The 17,973-nt window shown below is 43.3% G+C and overlaps 1 protein-coding gene across 1 annotated transcript in view; it reads left to right on the forward strand.

Moving 5' to 3' along the window:
- Positions 1-2,503: 2,503 nt before the first annotated feature.
- The window catches only part of CYP7B1 (cytochrome P450 family 7 subfamily B member 1), a 117,222-nt gene continuing 101,752 nt past the window's right edge, over positions 2,504-17,973 (forward strand). The window contains exon 1 of the mRNA XM_077352295.1: positions 2,504-2,905. Coding sequence (XP_077208410.1) covers positions 2,823-2,905 — 83 coding nt within the window. The 5' untranslated portion in view covers positions 2,504-2,822. The remainder of the gene's footprint in view (positions 2,906-17,973) is intronic.

The raw sequence follows: 17,973 nt of genomic DNA on the forward strand, positions 1-17,973 counted from the left end.
GGCTGCGAAAGGCTCCTACAGGGTTTTTTTTTCTGCTGGCTCTCGGCTTGGGGCTGCGAAAGGCTCCTACAGGGTTAATGTTTTTCTGCTGGCTCTCGTGGGCGTGCCGGCTTGTGGGCGTGCCGGAAAGGCTCCTACAGGGGTGTTTTTTTTTTCTCTTCAGCTTCTCGCCGGCTGGAGTCTCGTCAGGCCGGAAGCAACTGCGAGCCGCGCTGCGCGCGGCTCGCAGTTGCTGGGGCTGGGAATCGGAGGCTTCCCTTCCCCCCCCCCACCCATCCACCCCCCCGAGGCTCTCTGGAGCCTTCTGCCGCCGGCCGCAGCGGGCTCACAGCGTCTACGACGCTGTGAGGCCGCTGCGGCCGGCGGCAGAAGGCTTCCCTTCCCTTCCCCCCCCCCACCCATCCACCCCCCCGAGGCTCTCTGGAGCCTTCTCTCGGCCGGCGGAGCGGGCTCGCAGCGTCCACAACGCTGCGAGGCCGCTCCGCCGGCCGAGAGAAGGCTTCCCGGCCCACCCCCCAGCCGAGGCTCTCACCAGGCGGGCCGCCATTTTCCGAGCGAGTGAAGCAGGCAATGGGGAGCCGCGCTTCGCGCGGCTCCCCATTGTCTGCTTGGGGCGGGATTGACACTCGGAGGGGCCAATCAGGAGCCGCTTCGCGGCTCCTGATTGGCCCCCCCCGAGTTTTTATCCCGGACCGGTCCCGCCCTAACTCCTCCCCACTACCCCTTACTCCTTTATACAGTCCGTGGCGCCCGTGGCGCCACGGGCTGTTTACAGATTGTATCTTCCTCCTCCTCTGCCATGAACAAACAAAGAGGTTCCAGGAGGTTTCCTATTCAGGTACTGACTAGATTCAGCCATTCTCAGCTTCTGCAAGGCTGCTTTATTATGCATCCCCCAACCCTACCTAAGGACTAGAAGTCTGGATTGCTGGAACTGTAGATCATTTTCTGATTTTAAAATATCCCATGGTCAGGCGAAGCCAGGACCTCGGGGGTGGGGGGGGGGGAGGCTTCGCCGCAACGAGAGGAGCTGGCCCTGCTCCTTTCACCCCACTGAAGCTGGGCCCTCAGGTGGGGGGAAGCAGCATGGCCAGAGTGGTGGGGGCCCCGCCAGGAGCCCTGCAAGGCCGCCGGGGCCAGCAGCGCCCATGCTAGCATGTATTGTATTCCTATAAACAATGGGCTTTAAATCTGGTATTAGATAACACGCTTTCAATGCACTTTAAAAGTAGATTTTCCTGTTCCGATCAAAAACACACTGAAAGTGTGCAGAATGTGTGCCAGCCTGATCTCACCAGATCTTGGAAGCTAAACAATATCAACCCTGGTTAATACTTGGATGGGAGAACTCGAAGGAAATCCAGGGATGCTACCCATAGGCAGGCAATGAAAAACCACCTCAGTTTGTTATTGATTCATTATTGGAGGCCATTAATTCACAGGGTTGCTATAAGTCAGAAGCTATCTGACCACATTTCACCCCCACACAGAGGAAACAGGCATGTTGACTGTAAAATCCTAAATAAATACGCTTTTATCTTCTCAAACTGACTTACATGCAGAACAGCCTTGTAATTATACTATGCCTGTTCTAAGAGCTACAGATCAGTTACAGCATTAAAGAGGTAATAATGAAATGTAACCAGGCCACATGGATGTCTACAGAGCATTCCTCTCATCACTGAATCACCACAGAGTCCATGTTTATGAACTGGGAGGTGTCCAGTTAGAGCGGCTAAGTAGTTTTGCTGGTTGCATAGGCCAGGCTCTCCTAAGTTTCCTTCACATAGTTTCACTGATTGAATATACATACATACATATGGGGAGAGGGGTGTTAACTGTTTTGTGTAAGGTGACCAGATTGTCCCACTTTTGGAGGGACATCTGGGGGTACCTGGCAAATTGTACTTATGTTGAAATTAAAATATATATATTACAGTACTATTTTTGCATTCTATGCGTTCTATTAAACTTTTTGTTACTCCATATGGACCAAATTTTTAATCAAGACCGCCCCCCCCCCCAGTCAGTGGTGTCCCGCTTTACCAATGTTAAAATCTTGTCACCTTAGTTTTGTGGCTTGGGGAGAGCTATCTATGTCCGAATGCCCATATCCTCAATATGTACTACAAAAATGTTCAGTCCGGCCCAAATAACGCTGCCATATCATGGTAGGTTTCCAGAAAAAGGTTAGACAATCATCTGTCGATGATGCAGTCCCTCCCTGCGGGCGCCCTGTCTCTGGGGCAGGAGCAAGACCCTTCCACTGACACCCACCCTCTTCCTCCAGAGACAAGTCCCCGGGGCTTTGACTGGTTCTCCCTCTGCCTGGCCCTGGATTGCGTCCCCGTTTCCCCAGAAATGTCTGGCAGCGTGGTTTTCCTTTCTGCAACTCGTGACTCGCACAAATTTCCTTCTGTATTCTGCTCGTGCAGCTTGCCCCACTTCCTCCCCCTGGAAGCCTCCCAGGCAGGCATCCAGTTCCTGGGCGAGGGAGCGGGGGAGGCGTGGACGGGCTGCGCGGCGGCCCTTTGCTCGGCGCCTGAAGCGCTCCTGCTACCGGGGATCGACTCAAGTTAAAGGTCGACGAGGGCTTGGCCGCACTTTCTTCGGGGCGGAGGCGTCCCTGCTGGGCCCGCCCCCAGCTTCTCCCTGCGGAGCCAGAAAGGCGGGAAGCGGCGGCCTGGGACTCTCCGCGCGGCCAGCGCCAAACTTCCCGAAACGCCGCGGGAGGGCGAAGGCGCCGGCAAACTTTCCCTGGCCGGAGCGGCAGTGAGCGCGCCGCCGCGGCCTCCGGAGCGGCAGCAAGGGCTCCCCCAGCGATGGGCCTCCTCGAGGCGCTCGGCCTGGCGCTGGGCACCGTGCTGGCGCTCTGCGCGCTGAGCCTCCTGGGCAGGCGGAGAAGGTAAGGGGTAGGCGCCGTCCCCGAGCCACGGGCAGCAGCAGTGGCAGCAAGGGAAGCCGGGGCTTGCCAGTCGGCCCGGCCAAATGCTCTGTGCCTTCCGCCCTGGCTTGGGAACCCAGCAGCAGCCCCGGTGCCCCGGGGGAGGGGGGGGGAGCCAGTCGCTCCTCACCTATCCCAGGAGGAACCCCAGGCCTCGGGAGTGCGTCCCTGGGCAGTTGTGGGGGATGATAGCATCTTATGCCTCTCTCATGCAACTCCTCCCAAGCCCTTCCTGGCAACTAACTCCCCATTCGCAGCCTCTTTCTGCTGATGTAGAAAGGATATTTTGTTCCAGTGTACCTGACGAAGTGTGCATGCGTTTGAAAAGTTATACCTTGAATAAATCTGCGTTGGTCTTAAAGGTGTCGCTGGACTCAAGACTTTGTTCTGTTGCTTCAGACCAGCGCGGCTGGACACCTGAATCAACATTCGTATCTGTTCAAGTTCAGCATCCCCGCTAATTATCAAATATATTTGACTGTGTAGTGTGTGCACTGTACACTTGGTGCTGTCTAACCAACAAATGAGTAACCATTTACTATTTAGGACTGGGGGTGTTGGAATGTGCCATCAAGTTGCAGCTGACTTATGGTGACCCTGTAGGGCAGGGGTAGGCAAACTGCGGCCCTCCAGATGTCCATGGACTACAATTCCCACGAGCCCCTGCCAGCGAATGCTCCTGGGAATTGTAGTCCTGGGAATTGTAGTCCATGGACATCTGGAGGGCCGCAGTTTGACTACCCCTGCTGTAGGGTTTCCAAGGCAAGAGTGTTCACGTGACTTACCATTGCCTGCTCCTGCTTAGCAGCTCTGGCCTTCCTTGGAGGGTCTCCAATCCAAATACTAATCATGGCTAATCCAGTTCAGTTTCTGAGTTCAGATGAGATCAGGCTAGCCTAGGCCAACCAGGTCAGGATTGTGTCAATTTATATTCAAACAATAGAAGTTAGATTGTTTTATTTAAGATATATCCTTCAAGGGGCATTTCTGCAAACTAAAATATCGCTCTGAAAATAATATGCTGTGGAGTGTCAACATTATCTTTCGGATAAATTTGTGATAAATCATTGTGATAAATTTGCTTTTTTAAAACAAATATGTTGTTTTTCTCTTCGTTTTATGTTTGCATATTCTTCTTAGCCTCTTGGAATCTAAGAAAATGAGGCAGGATCTAAGGATCTCCTTAGCCTGATTTTCTTTTTAAAGTTCTCAGGAGTGGCAGCACTGTTGTTGGAACCCGCTACTTTTGTTATTGCTGTGTCTAATATGTTACATGGGATTGTTTATTTTCTTGTTTGGTCGAAAGGTGACTTGAAAATTCCGTATTTCCCCCCTGTTTGGTAACACTCATGATGGATGGATAGATGAGAGCTTCTGGTAGCTTTCTCATCTGGTTACCTTCCCTGCTGGCTGTGGTGTTGTGTTAAGATGCTGGCCTCTAATCTTGATTCTCTGCTCCTCCACATACAGTCAGCTGTATGACCTTGGGCTACTCGCAGTCCTGTTAAGAGCTGTTCTCATAGAACAGTTCTGTCTGAGTTCTCTTAGCCCCACCGGCCTCACAGAGGAGAGGAAGGGAAGATGATTGTAAGCAGCTTTGAAACAACTTGAGGTAGTGAAAACTGGGGTATAAAAACCAATTAATCTTTTGCCCTGTCAGTTAACAGAATATAAAATTTACTGTTAGGATACAGACTTTTCAAGAAGAGATGTGCTCTTTAAAATATACAGTAAAGGAATGCCTAGCTTTAGCATTGTTGGGATTCTTATTCTGTAGAAGTCTCTGTACGTAGTTGGCTGTAAGATGTTATGAAGCATGTGTGCTTGAGCAGTGTGATATCAGTAGAGCTAAGAAAGGAATGTTCTTCCAAAAGACCTCTTCAACTGGCAGTAATTTATTTATTTACATTATTTTTACAGTTCAAGTCTTGTCGCTTGGACACAAGGCGGATTACACAGAGTAAGGACATGCAATCGATGGATGGGTCATTCAATAAACAATGCAATAGAATTAGGGGTGTAGAACCAACCAGAAGTCAAAAACAGAACTGAAACAAAGCATAAGTATTAACATGACACATTAAATGATGCAAAACTCCATATAAGGATCCTGATTTTAACAAGAAATACACAGTAATATAGATCATACTGTTAAATTCTGTGTATTTCTTGTTAAAATATTTTTCCAAGTATTTATGAATACAGGGCAACTTATTGCTCTGTTGAGTAATTCATTTTTGATTGGTTTGTGGAAAGCGGTGAGAGTGGGAGCCCTCCTAACCTCCTCAGGCAGGCCCTTCTGTAAGGCAAGAGCCGCAATGGAGAAGGCACGTATATGGACAGAAATTAATTTTGCCCTTTAGCAGCTTGGCCCCTCCGGAATACCTTACTCCAATGAGCAAAGCTGCTGTGGAGAACGTAGGTGATCTTGCATATATGAGGCCAAGGCCATGAAAAACTTTGTGTGTGATTTTAAATATCTAAAATTGAGTCTAGTAACTGAAGTGCCTGCAGATTGCTAGTAATATGCATTACCCATCTAAAGGTAAAAGGTAAAGGTGTCCCCTGTGCAAGCACAGAGTCATGTCTGACCCTTAGGGTGACGCCCTCTAGCGTTTTCGTGGCAGACTCAATATGGGGTTGTTTGCCAGTGCCTTCCCCAGTCATTACCATTTACCCCCCCCCCCCAGCAAGCTGGGTACTCATTTTACCGACCTTGGAAGGATGGAAGGCTGAGTCAACCTTGAGCCAGCTGCTGGGATCAAACTCCCAGCCTCATGGGCAGAGCTTTCAGACTGCATGTCTGCTGCCTTACCACTCTGCGCCACAAGAGGCTCTATGCTCCATCTAGCTACTGCTAATAGCCAAGCTGTGTCACCAACTGGAGTTTCCAAATTGATCTTGCGGGGAGACCAATGTATAGTGCATTGCAGAGATCTAATCTGGATGATAAAATGGCATGGACTCAGGTGGTCAGGTCATCTGTGTCAAGGTAAGGATCTATATTTCTTTGTGACTGCGGTAGCTTGCTTCTCCAGTCATAATTTTAGGTCCAGTATAACCACAAGGCTCTTAACTGAATCTGCAAGGGTCAGCTGAACTCCCTGTAAAGTGGGGAACACAACATTCTTCAAGATCTCCAACATTACCTCTGTCTTTTCAGGGTTAAATTTCAAGAGGTTCACTCTTAGCCAGTTTACCACAACAACCAGGCAATTATTCAGGACCTTTATCACATCATCAGGGTTTTTTAAAACAATAAGGAAATATAGAGCTGGGTATCATCTGCATATAAATGACATCCAACCCCAAAGCTGTGAATTATTTAATCTAAGAGTTTTACACAGAGATGGAAAAGCATGGAGGATAGGATTGCACCCTGTGAAACTTCACAAAGTAGGTCCCACATTGATGACAACTGAGTCCGATTTGTGGGGAATGTTATGATCTCCTGCAGTCTTTCCCAGCTTTTGGGCTGATCCTGTGTTGAGCAGGGGGTTGGACTAGATGGCCTGTATGGCCCCTTCCAACTCTATGATTCTATGATTCTTTTGACCAAGGAAGAAATCTTGAAATATGTGTTAGACTTTAAGGAACTACGGAAGTGGTGACATGCCCCTTCAAAGAAGGGCTCATGGAATTAAGATGCAGGAGCCAACCAATCAACCCGTTGGTCACTTTCTGTTTCCATGGTAGAAGAAGAAACTAGGCCTGTAGAGCAATAGGGGAAGTGGGTTCCAGTGATATCTAGTGATGTCAGCAGCCATCCAAATGTCTGGGAAAGGCCCCATCAAAGTCTGCAGATAAGTCCAACAAAAGCAAAAAGGAAGCATGGCTTTTGTCTACTCTCAGACAAGGATTGTCAACAGCAGTGTCATCTCTATGCCATAGCCCAGCCTGAAGGCAGGCTGAAAATGGTCTCGAGCATCCTTTTTCAGCTATTTTATTGTTGAGAACTCCCTAAAACAGGCTTTGAGAAACCCCAGAAGTGGTATGATCATGTAGAATATAGTTGAAAAGCATAGCTGTGTGCATGCCCACTTGGGGCCCCTCCCCTTCCCACCCTTCCAGGACCATAATTGGACGTATGGAGGGGAACAGATCGACATGACCATATATGGTCATATCATGATAAATGTTTAACAAATTAAAAATACAAAAAAATTAATTCCCACCTATTCAGGAAGCCCTTCCAGGGGTTTCATGATATTCTGGTTGAGAAAGCCTGGTCTAAAGTTTATCCAAGAAGACCTGGAATTGATCTGCCTCTGCTCTCTCAATCACCAAGAAAGGGCAGGTTAGAGTCTGAGTGATACTTGGCTACAACATTTTTCTGCAGAGATTTTTTTTTAAGTAGTGGATGGGAACCCTTCTCTTTGAGTAGCTGAGGAAAGGTATCCTGAGTTAATGATGGATTCTTAATAGATACTAATATGCTTTTATGTCATATCTCTTTTTATGTAATATATATATTATAATAATAAAATCCATTCACACATCGCCTTAAGACATGCTCCCATTTCTTATCACTTGTTGAATGTTTTAGAGTTGTGTAAAATGATTTAAGAGCCTCTTGTGGCGCAGAGTGGTAAGGCAGCAGAAATGTTGTCTGAAACCTCTGCCCACGAGGCTGGGAGTTCAATCCCAGCAGCCGGCTCAAGGTTGACTCAGCCTTCCATCCTTCCGAGGTCGGTAAAATGAGTACCCAGCTTGCTGGGGGGTAAACGGTAATGACTGGGGAAGGCACTGGCAAACCACCCCGTATTGAGTCTGCCATGAAAACGCAAGAGGGTGTCACCCCAAGAGTCAGACCTGACTCGGTGCTTGCACAGGGGATACCTTTACCTTTACTATAATGATAGGGAGTCCTAATGATAATCCTAATGATAGGAAGTTAGCAAGATTAATAAGACTAATGCCATTCTAAGAATACATAGGAATAGCTTGAGTATATAGGCCATGTTTAATTTATCTGATTTCAGGTGTTGATGAAAAGGAGTGGAAAAATGGAAAATCAGACACAATGTCTGGGAATATCCTGCAGGATGTCTGAAAATATAGCTGAATATGCAAAACTGTTGATGTAACAAGCTAAGGGAATTATTTTTTTGCAAAGCTTGCTTTTGCTAAGTTTACAGAAAACCATAAGTTCATCACATAACAGTAAGATATATTTATCCACATCACACAGAGCTGTAAGAGACTACAGAGGGCCATCCAGTCCATCCCCCTTCCTTCTTGGGGACTTAAAAATCACACATTCCTGACAGATGCTGATCCAATCTCTTCCTAAAAACTTCCAATGAAGGACAAAATGTACTTATACAGATGAAAAGGAAATATATGTATGCAGTAATTGGAATATGTTTGTACATGTCTGAAAGTTACTTGTTACATTACATAAAGGATTGTTGTTGGTGTCTCACTAATGGAATTCTCGGTTCTTAGTCACCAAGTTCCCCTTTATTGCAATAAAGTTCTGTCTACTTTTGGAATCTCCCTATTGTATCCTTCATTGGACACTGGCATACCAGGCAAACAACCCCATTTGGGCAACACTGTTTGTTCAGCTATTAAGATTAGACCTGACTGTTTTTATTTCAATTTCTGAACAGGAAATCCAAAATTTCAAACATTTGAAATTCAAGTTGTCAGATCATTTTTTAAAAACCACTTAAGGTTCTTGAAGTACAAGTAGTATTTCATTTTCACCTGGAGAGGAAACAACTGAGAAGGGATTTTATAACCATCTTAAAGTATTTAAAAGGCTGCCATACAGAGGATGGAGCAGAGTTGTTCTCTCTTGTCCCAGAGGGACGGACCAGAACCAGTGGATGAAATTAATGCAAAAGAAATTCTGTCTAAACATCCGGAAGAAGTTCCTGACAGTTCGAGTGGTTTCTCAGTGGAACAGGCTTCCTTGGGAGTTGGTGGGTTCTCCATCTTTGGAAATGTTTAAACAGAGGCTGGATAGTCATCTGATTCTGTGAAGGCTGAAGGGGGTGGCAGGTAACAGTGGATGAGTGATAGGGTTGTGAGTGTATAGTGCAGAGGGTTGGACTAGATGACCCATGAGGTCCCTTCCAACTCTGTTTTTCTATGATTCAAGTTTTCAATCTTTAGCAGAAAATCCAGAGGCCTGTGCTGTGTTTCAGATTTGGGACATGGGCATGAGACGTCCCTTTTCAGCAATAAATATTATGACAAATATTGTTTTGTTAATTTCTCAAAGTAATTTTTAGGTCATGCTGTTTGGCATCTTTGTCATTATTTACATTTTGAGCCCTAAGTCTTTTAACCAGGTTAAATAAAAACAGTAAGATAATCAACTTGAAAAATATTAAATACAATTTTTTAATTGTATATATATAGATCCAAAATATCACTAAATAGATATTATCCAATTCCTATGGGAATTTTGTAGAAATTACTATTGCTCTTCAATATAGTTAAAACCCAGTCCAATAAACCTTTTCTAATAGATCAAACAAAATGTTTTGTCTGTTATCCTGTTTACTTCAGTGGAAATCCCACAAACCCCACATCATTATAACAATCCCTTTGCCTCCTCCTGACTGTTGTTCAGGGGGTACCTCTAATCAAGGTTTCATCTGACCATCACAGCTAAGGGCTGTAATTTGTCAGATAATTTTTAAAAAACGACCTAAGGTTCTTGAAATACAAGTAGTACTTCATTTTCACATGTCCTGAATCTTCTATCCATCAGTTTGCTGACTTAATGTAATAGTATAAAAGAAGAGTTAAATTTTCTGAACTGTGCATAATATTACACACTGCTATCAAGTTTCTCCTTAGTCATCTTTTTCTAAACTAAAAAGTCCCAAACCATTTAGTCTTTCCTAATATTGAAGAGCCTAATGCTAGCAAAAGAAGGAGACGACAGAGAATGAGGTGGCTGGATGGAGTCACTGAAGCAGTAGGTGCAAGCTTAAATGGACTCTGGGGAATGGTAAAGGACAGGAAGGCCTGGAGGATCATTGTCCATGGGGTTGCGATTATTTATTTTATTAATTATTATATTTATATACTGCCCTCCCCGAAGGCTCGGGTCAGACACAACTTCGCAACTAACAACAACAACAAATATAGAAGATGTTTCACTTCCTTAATCATTTGCTTATAGTATTTTGGGGGGAAGGTATTGTAAAGTGGGGAGGGGTAGAAGAGAAGAAGGAAGGATGGCTGTGAGATTCATTCAAGATTTTGCCATAAACCTGAATAGTTGAAGAGCCATAGGAAATCTAATTTGTTTGTTAGCATTAATGATAATCATTATAGCCAGAATGTCATAAGAACCATTGAGGGCTCACAAGAAACTTGGAGGGAGGAAGATTTCCCCCCTTGTTTCCTCCCCTCTCCCCCTACTTCTCTGCCTTCTCTCTTTTTTCATCCTACCCCCTCTTCCTCTGTATTTCATACCTGTCACTCTTTCTGCCCCCTACCTCTACAGTCTCTCTGTCTCTTCTGCCCCCAACTGAATTACTCTCTCTTTCTGCCTGCTTGTCCTGTCATTCTCTCTTTGCCTTTGTGAGCCTCCCCAGCCCCATCACTCTCTTTTCTCTTTCTCTTCATACTACATCACTTCTCTTTTTCTGCTCCCAGCCCCACTAAAAGCCCATAGCTGCCACTGAAGGGCCCATTGTGGCTTCTTTCAGCTCTCCTCATGATCTTAATGGCTTACCTGGCAGATTTAAAGGCAGGCTCAACAAGGCTTCCCCACACAGTGCTGCTTTCAGTGGCTTGCCTCACCAGTACTGGGCAGGCCTGCTGAGATTTCTCCCCCCCCCCCCAACTTGACCACTCTCAGCAGAGCTCCCAGTTTGCTGGGACCATTGGTGGCTCCCAAGCTCTTCTGTGGTCAAGCTCTTAGGCACTGTGGCTGCAGCAGCTGCCATTGAGTCCCTCAATAGTAGGTGATTTATTTAATTTGGCAGGAATTAAATGTACTTTAACATTTTCCCAATGTACTTTAACATTTTAGATTTTTCTACAAATTTAGGAGGTCCCCCAAGTTTTTAGAAAAATCTCTTAAATGCATGTCCTCAGTCCATGGATTTAGATATCCACAGATGGGGGCCACACTTGAGAAATACTATATAGATGACTTGGTCACTACACTACTCACCCTAATTTGAGGTAATTCATTAAATTAAATAGTTCTGGCCCCAATATTGATCCTCGTGGGACTTCACTGCTTACTTTATTATAAGAACTGTCAATTTATCCCTACCCTCTGCTTCCTGTCATTTCACGAATTTTTAATCCATAAGAGTACTCGTCCTCTTATCCTACAACTGCTAGTTTACTAAGGAGTCTTTGGTGAGGTCCTTTGTCAAAGTACTCCAAAAGGTTAGTGAAGCAGGACTTCAGCAGACTTTGTTCTTCTGTGTCCCTTATAATTCTGTCATTGATTACGGTTTCTACTAATTTTTCTGGGACAGATGTTAGGCTGACTGGTCTGCAATTTCCTTATTCCCCCCCCTTTAAAAAATTGGTATAACATTTCCTACTCTCCAGTCTTCTAGTATAGTGGCTGAATTTAGGTTACATACATGGGTTAATTTAGCAACTATCTCGCATTTGAATTCCCCAAGAACTCTCAGGTGTATGCGATTAGGACCTGGACATTTATCATTTTCAATTTCCCCAATAGGTCACCTCAATTTGGCTCAGTTCTGACTTCCTTTCTGAAAATAGTAGTTGTGGCATGGATACTTTCCCATAATGAACACAGAAACAAAAATTTCATTAGTCTTCTCTGCCATCTTCCTTTATTCCTCGATCATCCAAAATCCTAGTTGCTTCTCTGGCTAGTTTCCTGCTTTGAATATATTTCAAGAAATGTTTATTGTTTGTCATGATGCTTTTAGCAACCTGCTCCTCTAAATCTTAGACATTGTTGGGTGATCTTGTCAAGGAGCAGGCCTCAGCCTAGCTAGTGCTGAGGAGTGAGAGGAAAGGTCAAAATAGGCTGTACTCTGGCTTTCCAAGAAGTCAGATGCAGGAAGTATGGTCAAGAGCAGGCTTTGGGTTCGGTTTCCCAAGGAGCCAGATGGAGGCTGGAACCAGCAGCCAGGGAGCCAAAAATTTAACCTCTATCTGCTTTTGGGGGGTCAAGCTGACCACACCATGCTGAAGTTGACCAGCCAGGTTTTTATAAGCCCAAGGTGTCTTGAGTGGAATCAGCTGTTATATGACTGAAGCTACAATAGACGTTGTAGCTTAGCAAGTGTCGTTGGAACATACACATTCCAGATCCTTTGTGCTTTCACCTGGTACCTTATATATCAGGGGTAGTCAAACTGCAGTCCTCCAGATGTCCATGGACTACAATTCCCATGAGCTACTGCCAGCATTGTCAGGGGCTCATGGGAATTGTAGTCCATGGACATCTGGAGGGCCGCAGTTTGACTACCCCTGTTATATATAGTTTGATTAGTTCCAATAAAAAGGGATGAAATTTTGGTTACCTTCATGTTCTCTGTTTTCCTTCAGCATGTGCCAGTGATCCTTAAAATGGAATCCATGAATATATAATCATTTCAGGATATATTAACATGAGTTAGATAAACCATTGCCTCATTCTGGTTTAGTGTGCACATTTGGAAAATCTGTTTATATGTTTTTGCATTCTTTGGAGACCGTCTGGCTTATCCACATTACTTCTGAGCCAAGAGTGCTTCTGCTGTTTTACCTTTAAATTGTTTCATAACATCTTCAGAGCCTCAAATGGACCATACATAAGAAAGATGTAAATGGCAAATGACTAATTCTATATCTAAAAGGATATTGGATGTCACTAATTGGAATGAAAATAGCAAGAAGGCTTGACTGGATTATTAAATGTTAACAGCAAAAAGAGAAAGTGCTGTTTAGAAAACGCTGGGTTCTGTTGCCATATCACTATAACGCACACTGCTTAGTGCCTTTTCATGATCATTCACATACAGAAGTATTTTTTCCCCATCCTGGACTGCTTCTGGTCCAGATATTGTATTTTAATAGCTGCAGTTTACACTTGGAGGCCTTGGCTAAAGTTTCACTTGTGGCTACAATTTAGATTTGCATCTTCAGATATTAGGAAAATCTTTCCTACTGCTTAGGAAAAATTGGCCAGAGATTAAGGGTATTTTCAGTTATATCCTTTTTTACTGCTTTTGTCCCTGCTGCAATCCTCTCAGTAGGTGGGGGTTATTTCAATTTTTCATGTAGAACAACTAAAACTTGGAAGTGGTTACTTACCCTAGGGCAACTAGTGAATATTGTGAAATCTGTTCTTGCCATTTTGTACAAGATATTTCATCTTTGATTTTTTTTTCTTGCTTTCCTAAGCCTTTTACAGAACCAATGTATATCCATAAAGACAGGCGGATCAAATTACGAGCAGTGCTCTAAACTGTAGGAATTATATATTTCCAAATAATTTGCCCAATAATCCTTTGGTCCAGAAATCATATTTAAGTGCTGATCATATGGAAATGACCCTCTCTTGCTAAAAATAATTATACATTCCTTGGCAGTATTAAGCTCTGCGTATAGATTGTAATCTTAAAATAGCCACAATTGCAGGCAGTTTTCAGCATATTATTAAGCAAATGTTTTAACAGAAGAACTCCTATGTCAGTTGACCATAGAAACTTGTGGACATTGTTCAGACCTAATATTAGAATTCTAAATTAGGTCAGCAGCTAGAAGCTCATTGGGCCAGTGCTCCAAGGACTAATCCTCCCCTTCCTAAGTTCCCTTGGAAAGCAGTCTATGAAGTCAGTTACTGAAATTCTTATCCACATGGAGATGTGACCAAATTTGCAGGCACATGAAAGTTTATTCCTTGAATAATACTTGGTTGGTCTTAAAACTGCCACTGTTCTGAACCTTTGTTCTGTTGCTTCAACCAACATGGCTACATACCTGAATCTCTTTAATAGCTAGTTAAGACTGTAGGGCGTGCTTGGGCAAACATCCATGATTAATATCTTGTATATAGAAGTTGACTCCCCACCCCCCACACACAATTGTCTTTGTTTCTAGATGCTTATCTTATTACTCTGTGAAATTACCTTCTAATTCAAATATTGGCTCGTGTAAATTGGCAGATTCTGAAATCCCATTCAAACTTTTTGGACAAATTTCAAAGACTACTGACAAAGCATGAAAGAAATGGGTAGAGGAAGAGTTAGATGTGCCCAGGGTGTGGAGGCCTTAAATTTATCCATCTTTTTCAAACATTCTTGCAAAGGCCTCTCCTTTGGAGTAAGGAATTTAAAACTGTCTATCAAATGTTTTGGAAACCCCACTAAGAATAAGTTCTGTGGTGAGATGCAATATTCACCAAAGAGGATATTCTGGTTCTTCAGGTTAATTACAGTTATGATTCCTTGGTTATGGTTCTAGCCTGTCCATTATCCTGGCAATGACACTGATACCATACCAACAAGGTTTTTAAATCGATTCTCTCATTTCTCCAGTCATGACATGCCTGGCCAGACTATCATGCCTATAATTATAATTCTACTTTCTGTAGAACCCCACTTAATACACTCATCACAGTAGTATTCATGTAGTAAAGTTCTAGGATGCCTTTTCATTCATAGAGTGCTTAGTAGAATGGAAATGTTTGCCCAGTAGATTTTAAGCTCAGATTTCATGCCTCTTATTATTTTTTTGAAAGCATCAAGTTTACCAAGATAATGCTGTATCATTAATTGTGGTAATAAGACAAGCTGCGCAATGATACTTCAGGAGACTTGTTCTAAAGCAGAACAGTAAGGTCCATATGTCTGCATCTATGAATTTAACAGCTTTCACAGGAAATAATGAGCCTTATAAATAGCTATTTGTCTTGTCATCTGTAGCAAGTAATAATTTTCTTCAGCTGGTCAGATTTTAAGTTCTGTTTTCTTTTGACACCACAGATGAGTAATAAAAATCTGTGTGAGCATATGGATGAATAACTTTTGAACACTTCTTGTAATGGACATCTCTATAAAAGTGCTGATGTATTTTTTAAAAATTATTTTTATTTGTACTTAAATTTTTAGATCGCCACTCCCGGAATCAACCGGCTTGTGATGGGTTTACATAAAATCTAAAATCCCATAAAACAATACCTATACAAAACCAAGATGGCAGTAAAATCACAGCTACAGGATAACCCACTACATTGCCCAACCTCCATATCCAATAGCTGCCAATCCTCCAGGGGGCAGCTTCAGAGAGTGTGTCCCAGCAGGCTTTTACAGGCCTGCACAGGGAGGGAGCAGTTCTTCCTAGAACTCAACCAAATGCCTGGTGAAAGAGCTCTATCTTACAGGCCCTGCGGAATGTTGAGAGCTCTGTAAAGGCCTTCGCTCTTCCAGGAGCTCATTTCACCAGGTTGGTGCCAGTACCAAAAAGGCACTGGCCCTGGTTGAGATCAGGTGTACTTTCCAGGAACCAGGGACAACCAACAGATTCCTACTTGCAGAGCAAATTGCCCTGTGAGAAGCATAAAGATACAAGTGGCCCCTCAGGTGAGTGGGGCCCAGGTAAGTACCAAAACCTTGAACCTGATCTGGAAGCCAATCAGCAACCAATGCAGCTGCCTTAGCATAAGCTGGATATGGGCCCTCCAAGATGACCTCATGAAGACCCTAGCAGCTGCATTTTGCACCAGCTGTAATTTCCAGGTCAGAGACAAGGGAAGGCCTTCATAGAGTGAGTTACAAAAGACTAATCTGGAAGTGACCATTGCATGGATCACCATGGCCAGGTGGTCCAAGGACAAGTAGGGCACTAGAGGCCGAACCTCTAGACAAGTAGGGCACTAGAGGCCGAGCCTCTAGATGAAAAAACACCACAGCTGAGTTAAAGATCTAAAAGTGACAGGGTGAGACATCCAGCTTCACTTTATAACAAAGAAACCACACTACATGTATTCTTGTATATTGTAAACCACCCAAGATGGCTGTGCCAATAGGGGCAGTCTAGAAATTTGATAATAAATAAAAGCTTAGTCTGTGAGGGAAGCACATTTTATTTAGGAGGGGAAAACCTATCATCAGAATGGGAAAATATGTAGTTTCTGTTCTGTAATATACAAAGAAATTTGAAGTTTTAGAATTTGTTGTGACATGATCTATATATTTGATGCATTTTAGTGTTTGGTATTTGATCACCAAATCTAGTTTAAGCTGAATGCTGTTCCTGATCTCTTTTTAAGAGTTATTCTTAGTTGTGAGAGTGCTTTATTTTATTGTTAGCACAATGGATATTGATTGCTATTAGCAGTAGAGTAGAATGAGTATAGCACGGTAAAGATGTGGGAGGAGCTTCTAGTAGGATTCAGTGAACAGTTTCAGAAGAATTGGCAGAAAAAAAATGACTCTACACTCAGGGTGGAATTTCTGAGGAGATTCCTTGAAATCTCTTGACTAACTTCCTTTGTGGGAATAAGGAAATGTTTTGCAATATCAGTGTGGTGTAGTTTAAGAACGGCAGACTCTAATCTGGATTCTCTGCTCCTCCACATGCAGCCAGGTGGGTGAATTGCAGCCAGTCACAGTTCTCTTAGGGCTGTTCGCTCAGAGCAATTTTCTTGTGCTCTCTCAGCCCCACCTACCTTAAAGGGTGTCTGTTGTGGTGAGAAGATGGAAGATAATTGCAAGCCACTTTGGAACTCCTTTGGGTAGAGAAAAGCAGGGTATAAAAAGATGAACAAGTTTTTGTCTAGTGTAAACTGGCCTGTTTGCCCTGGGTGGGGAGGAGAAAGGGTGTTATTGACACTTGGAAGATGAACAAATGAATAAGTCCAGAATGCTATGGCTTATGTTTATAGGGCTGGTAATAATGCTGCATGAATCGATATGGGGACAGAGTTGGCACCTAGTTTGTCATAAATAATAAATAAATAAATATTTTTATTTATATACCACCCTTCCCTGTCAACTTGAGGCAGTTAGCAACATCATAAATCAGTATAAATAGTAATAAAACCATAGTAACAATAAAATAGCAATTCCATTCATAACACCTCCAGTTGTTCATGTCCCTATAGAGATTAATCAGGGTAGGGAGGGGTTCCTATCACTGGATTTTTTCAGTAGGTGTTTCCAGTGGAGAAGTTATTATCTCCCCATAGGCCTAGAAGAACAGTTCAGTTTTGCGGGCCCTCTGGAATTGCTTGAGATCCAAGGAGGGCCCTGATCTCTTCTGGCAGAGCATTCCACCAGGCCAGGGTCAGGACTGAAAAACTCCTGGCCCTGGTTGAGGCCAGTTACAGGGTTTGGTCCCTGCATTTGTTCCTCTGTAAGGTGGCTCGTTGTTGGAGAAGCTGTTTTGCAAAGCCCTACTACTTATAGGACGAATGTTTATCTAGTTTAGAAGTTCACACCTGTACAAACCCATGCCATGTTATGTTCAACCATCTCTCTTCACTTTCTTTTTCTGAATGTACGCCTGGCTATTTATAGGTTTGATGAAGTAGGTTACTACCTGCCTACAAATGTTTATGCAGAAGTACATTTGCTAGTTTTCCAGATACCAGAGGAATAATTATCACTGTTTATGTATGTTACTGAACAAAACCTCAAACTTCCCATTTATTGGTCAAGGATAATTTTTTAATTACGTAAGCTTTTTCAGATGGCTTTCACATATCTCTAGATTCCCTTCTCAAATCTCATCACTTACATAATTAAAGTTTTTATTCAAGAAATATTTTTAATTCACCTGCTTTAATCTCTACTGACAACTACAAAGTAGGTGATTTATATGTATGAAGTTATGCCAGTTTTAATTTTTTACTCTCTAATCTATTGTCCACATGATTTTATAAACTAAGCCTAAATAGATTAATCTTTTTTGTTATTGCTGTATCCACTGAAAGATTTGTACTGAGATTATCCTGTAGTGTATAAATTTAATGTTGCAATTATGAAGTTTGCACTGAAGAGTTCTACCTTCTCTCTTTATAGCACAATCTTTATAGACAGGAAAACATTTCCTTTGGCCTAGACTAAGGTTGCCCT

This window comes from Paroedura picta, chromosome 9 (genome assembly GCF_049243985.1).
Source record: "Paroedura picta isolate Pp20150507F chromosome 9, Ppicta_v3.0, whole genome shotgun sequence".
NCBI lineage: Eukaryota > Metazoa > Chordata > Lepidosauria > Squamata > Gekkonidae > Paroedura > Paroedura picta.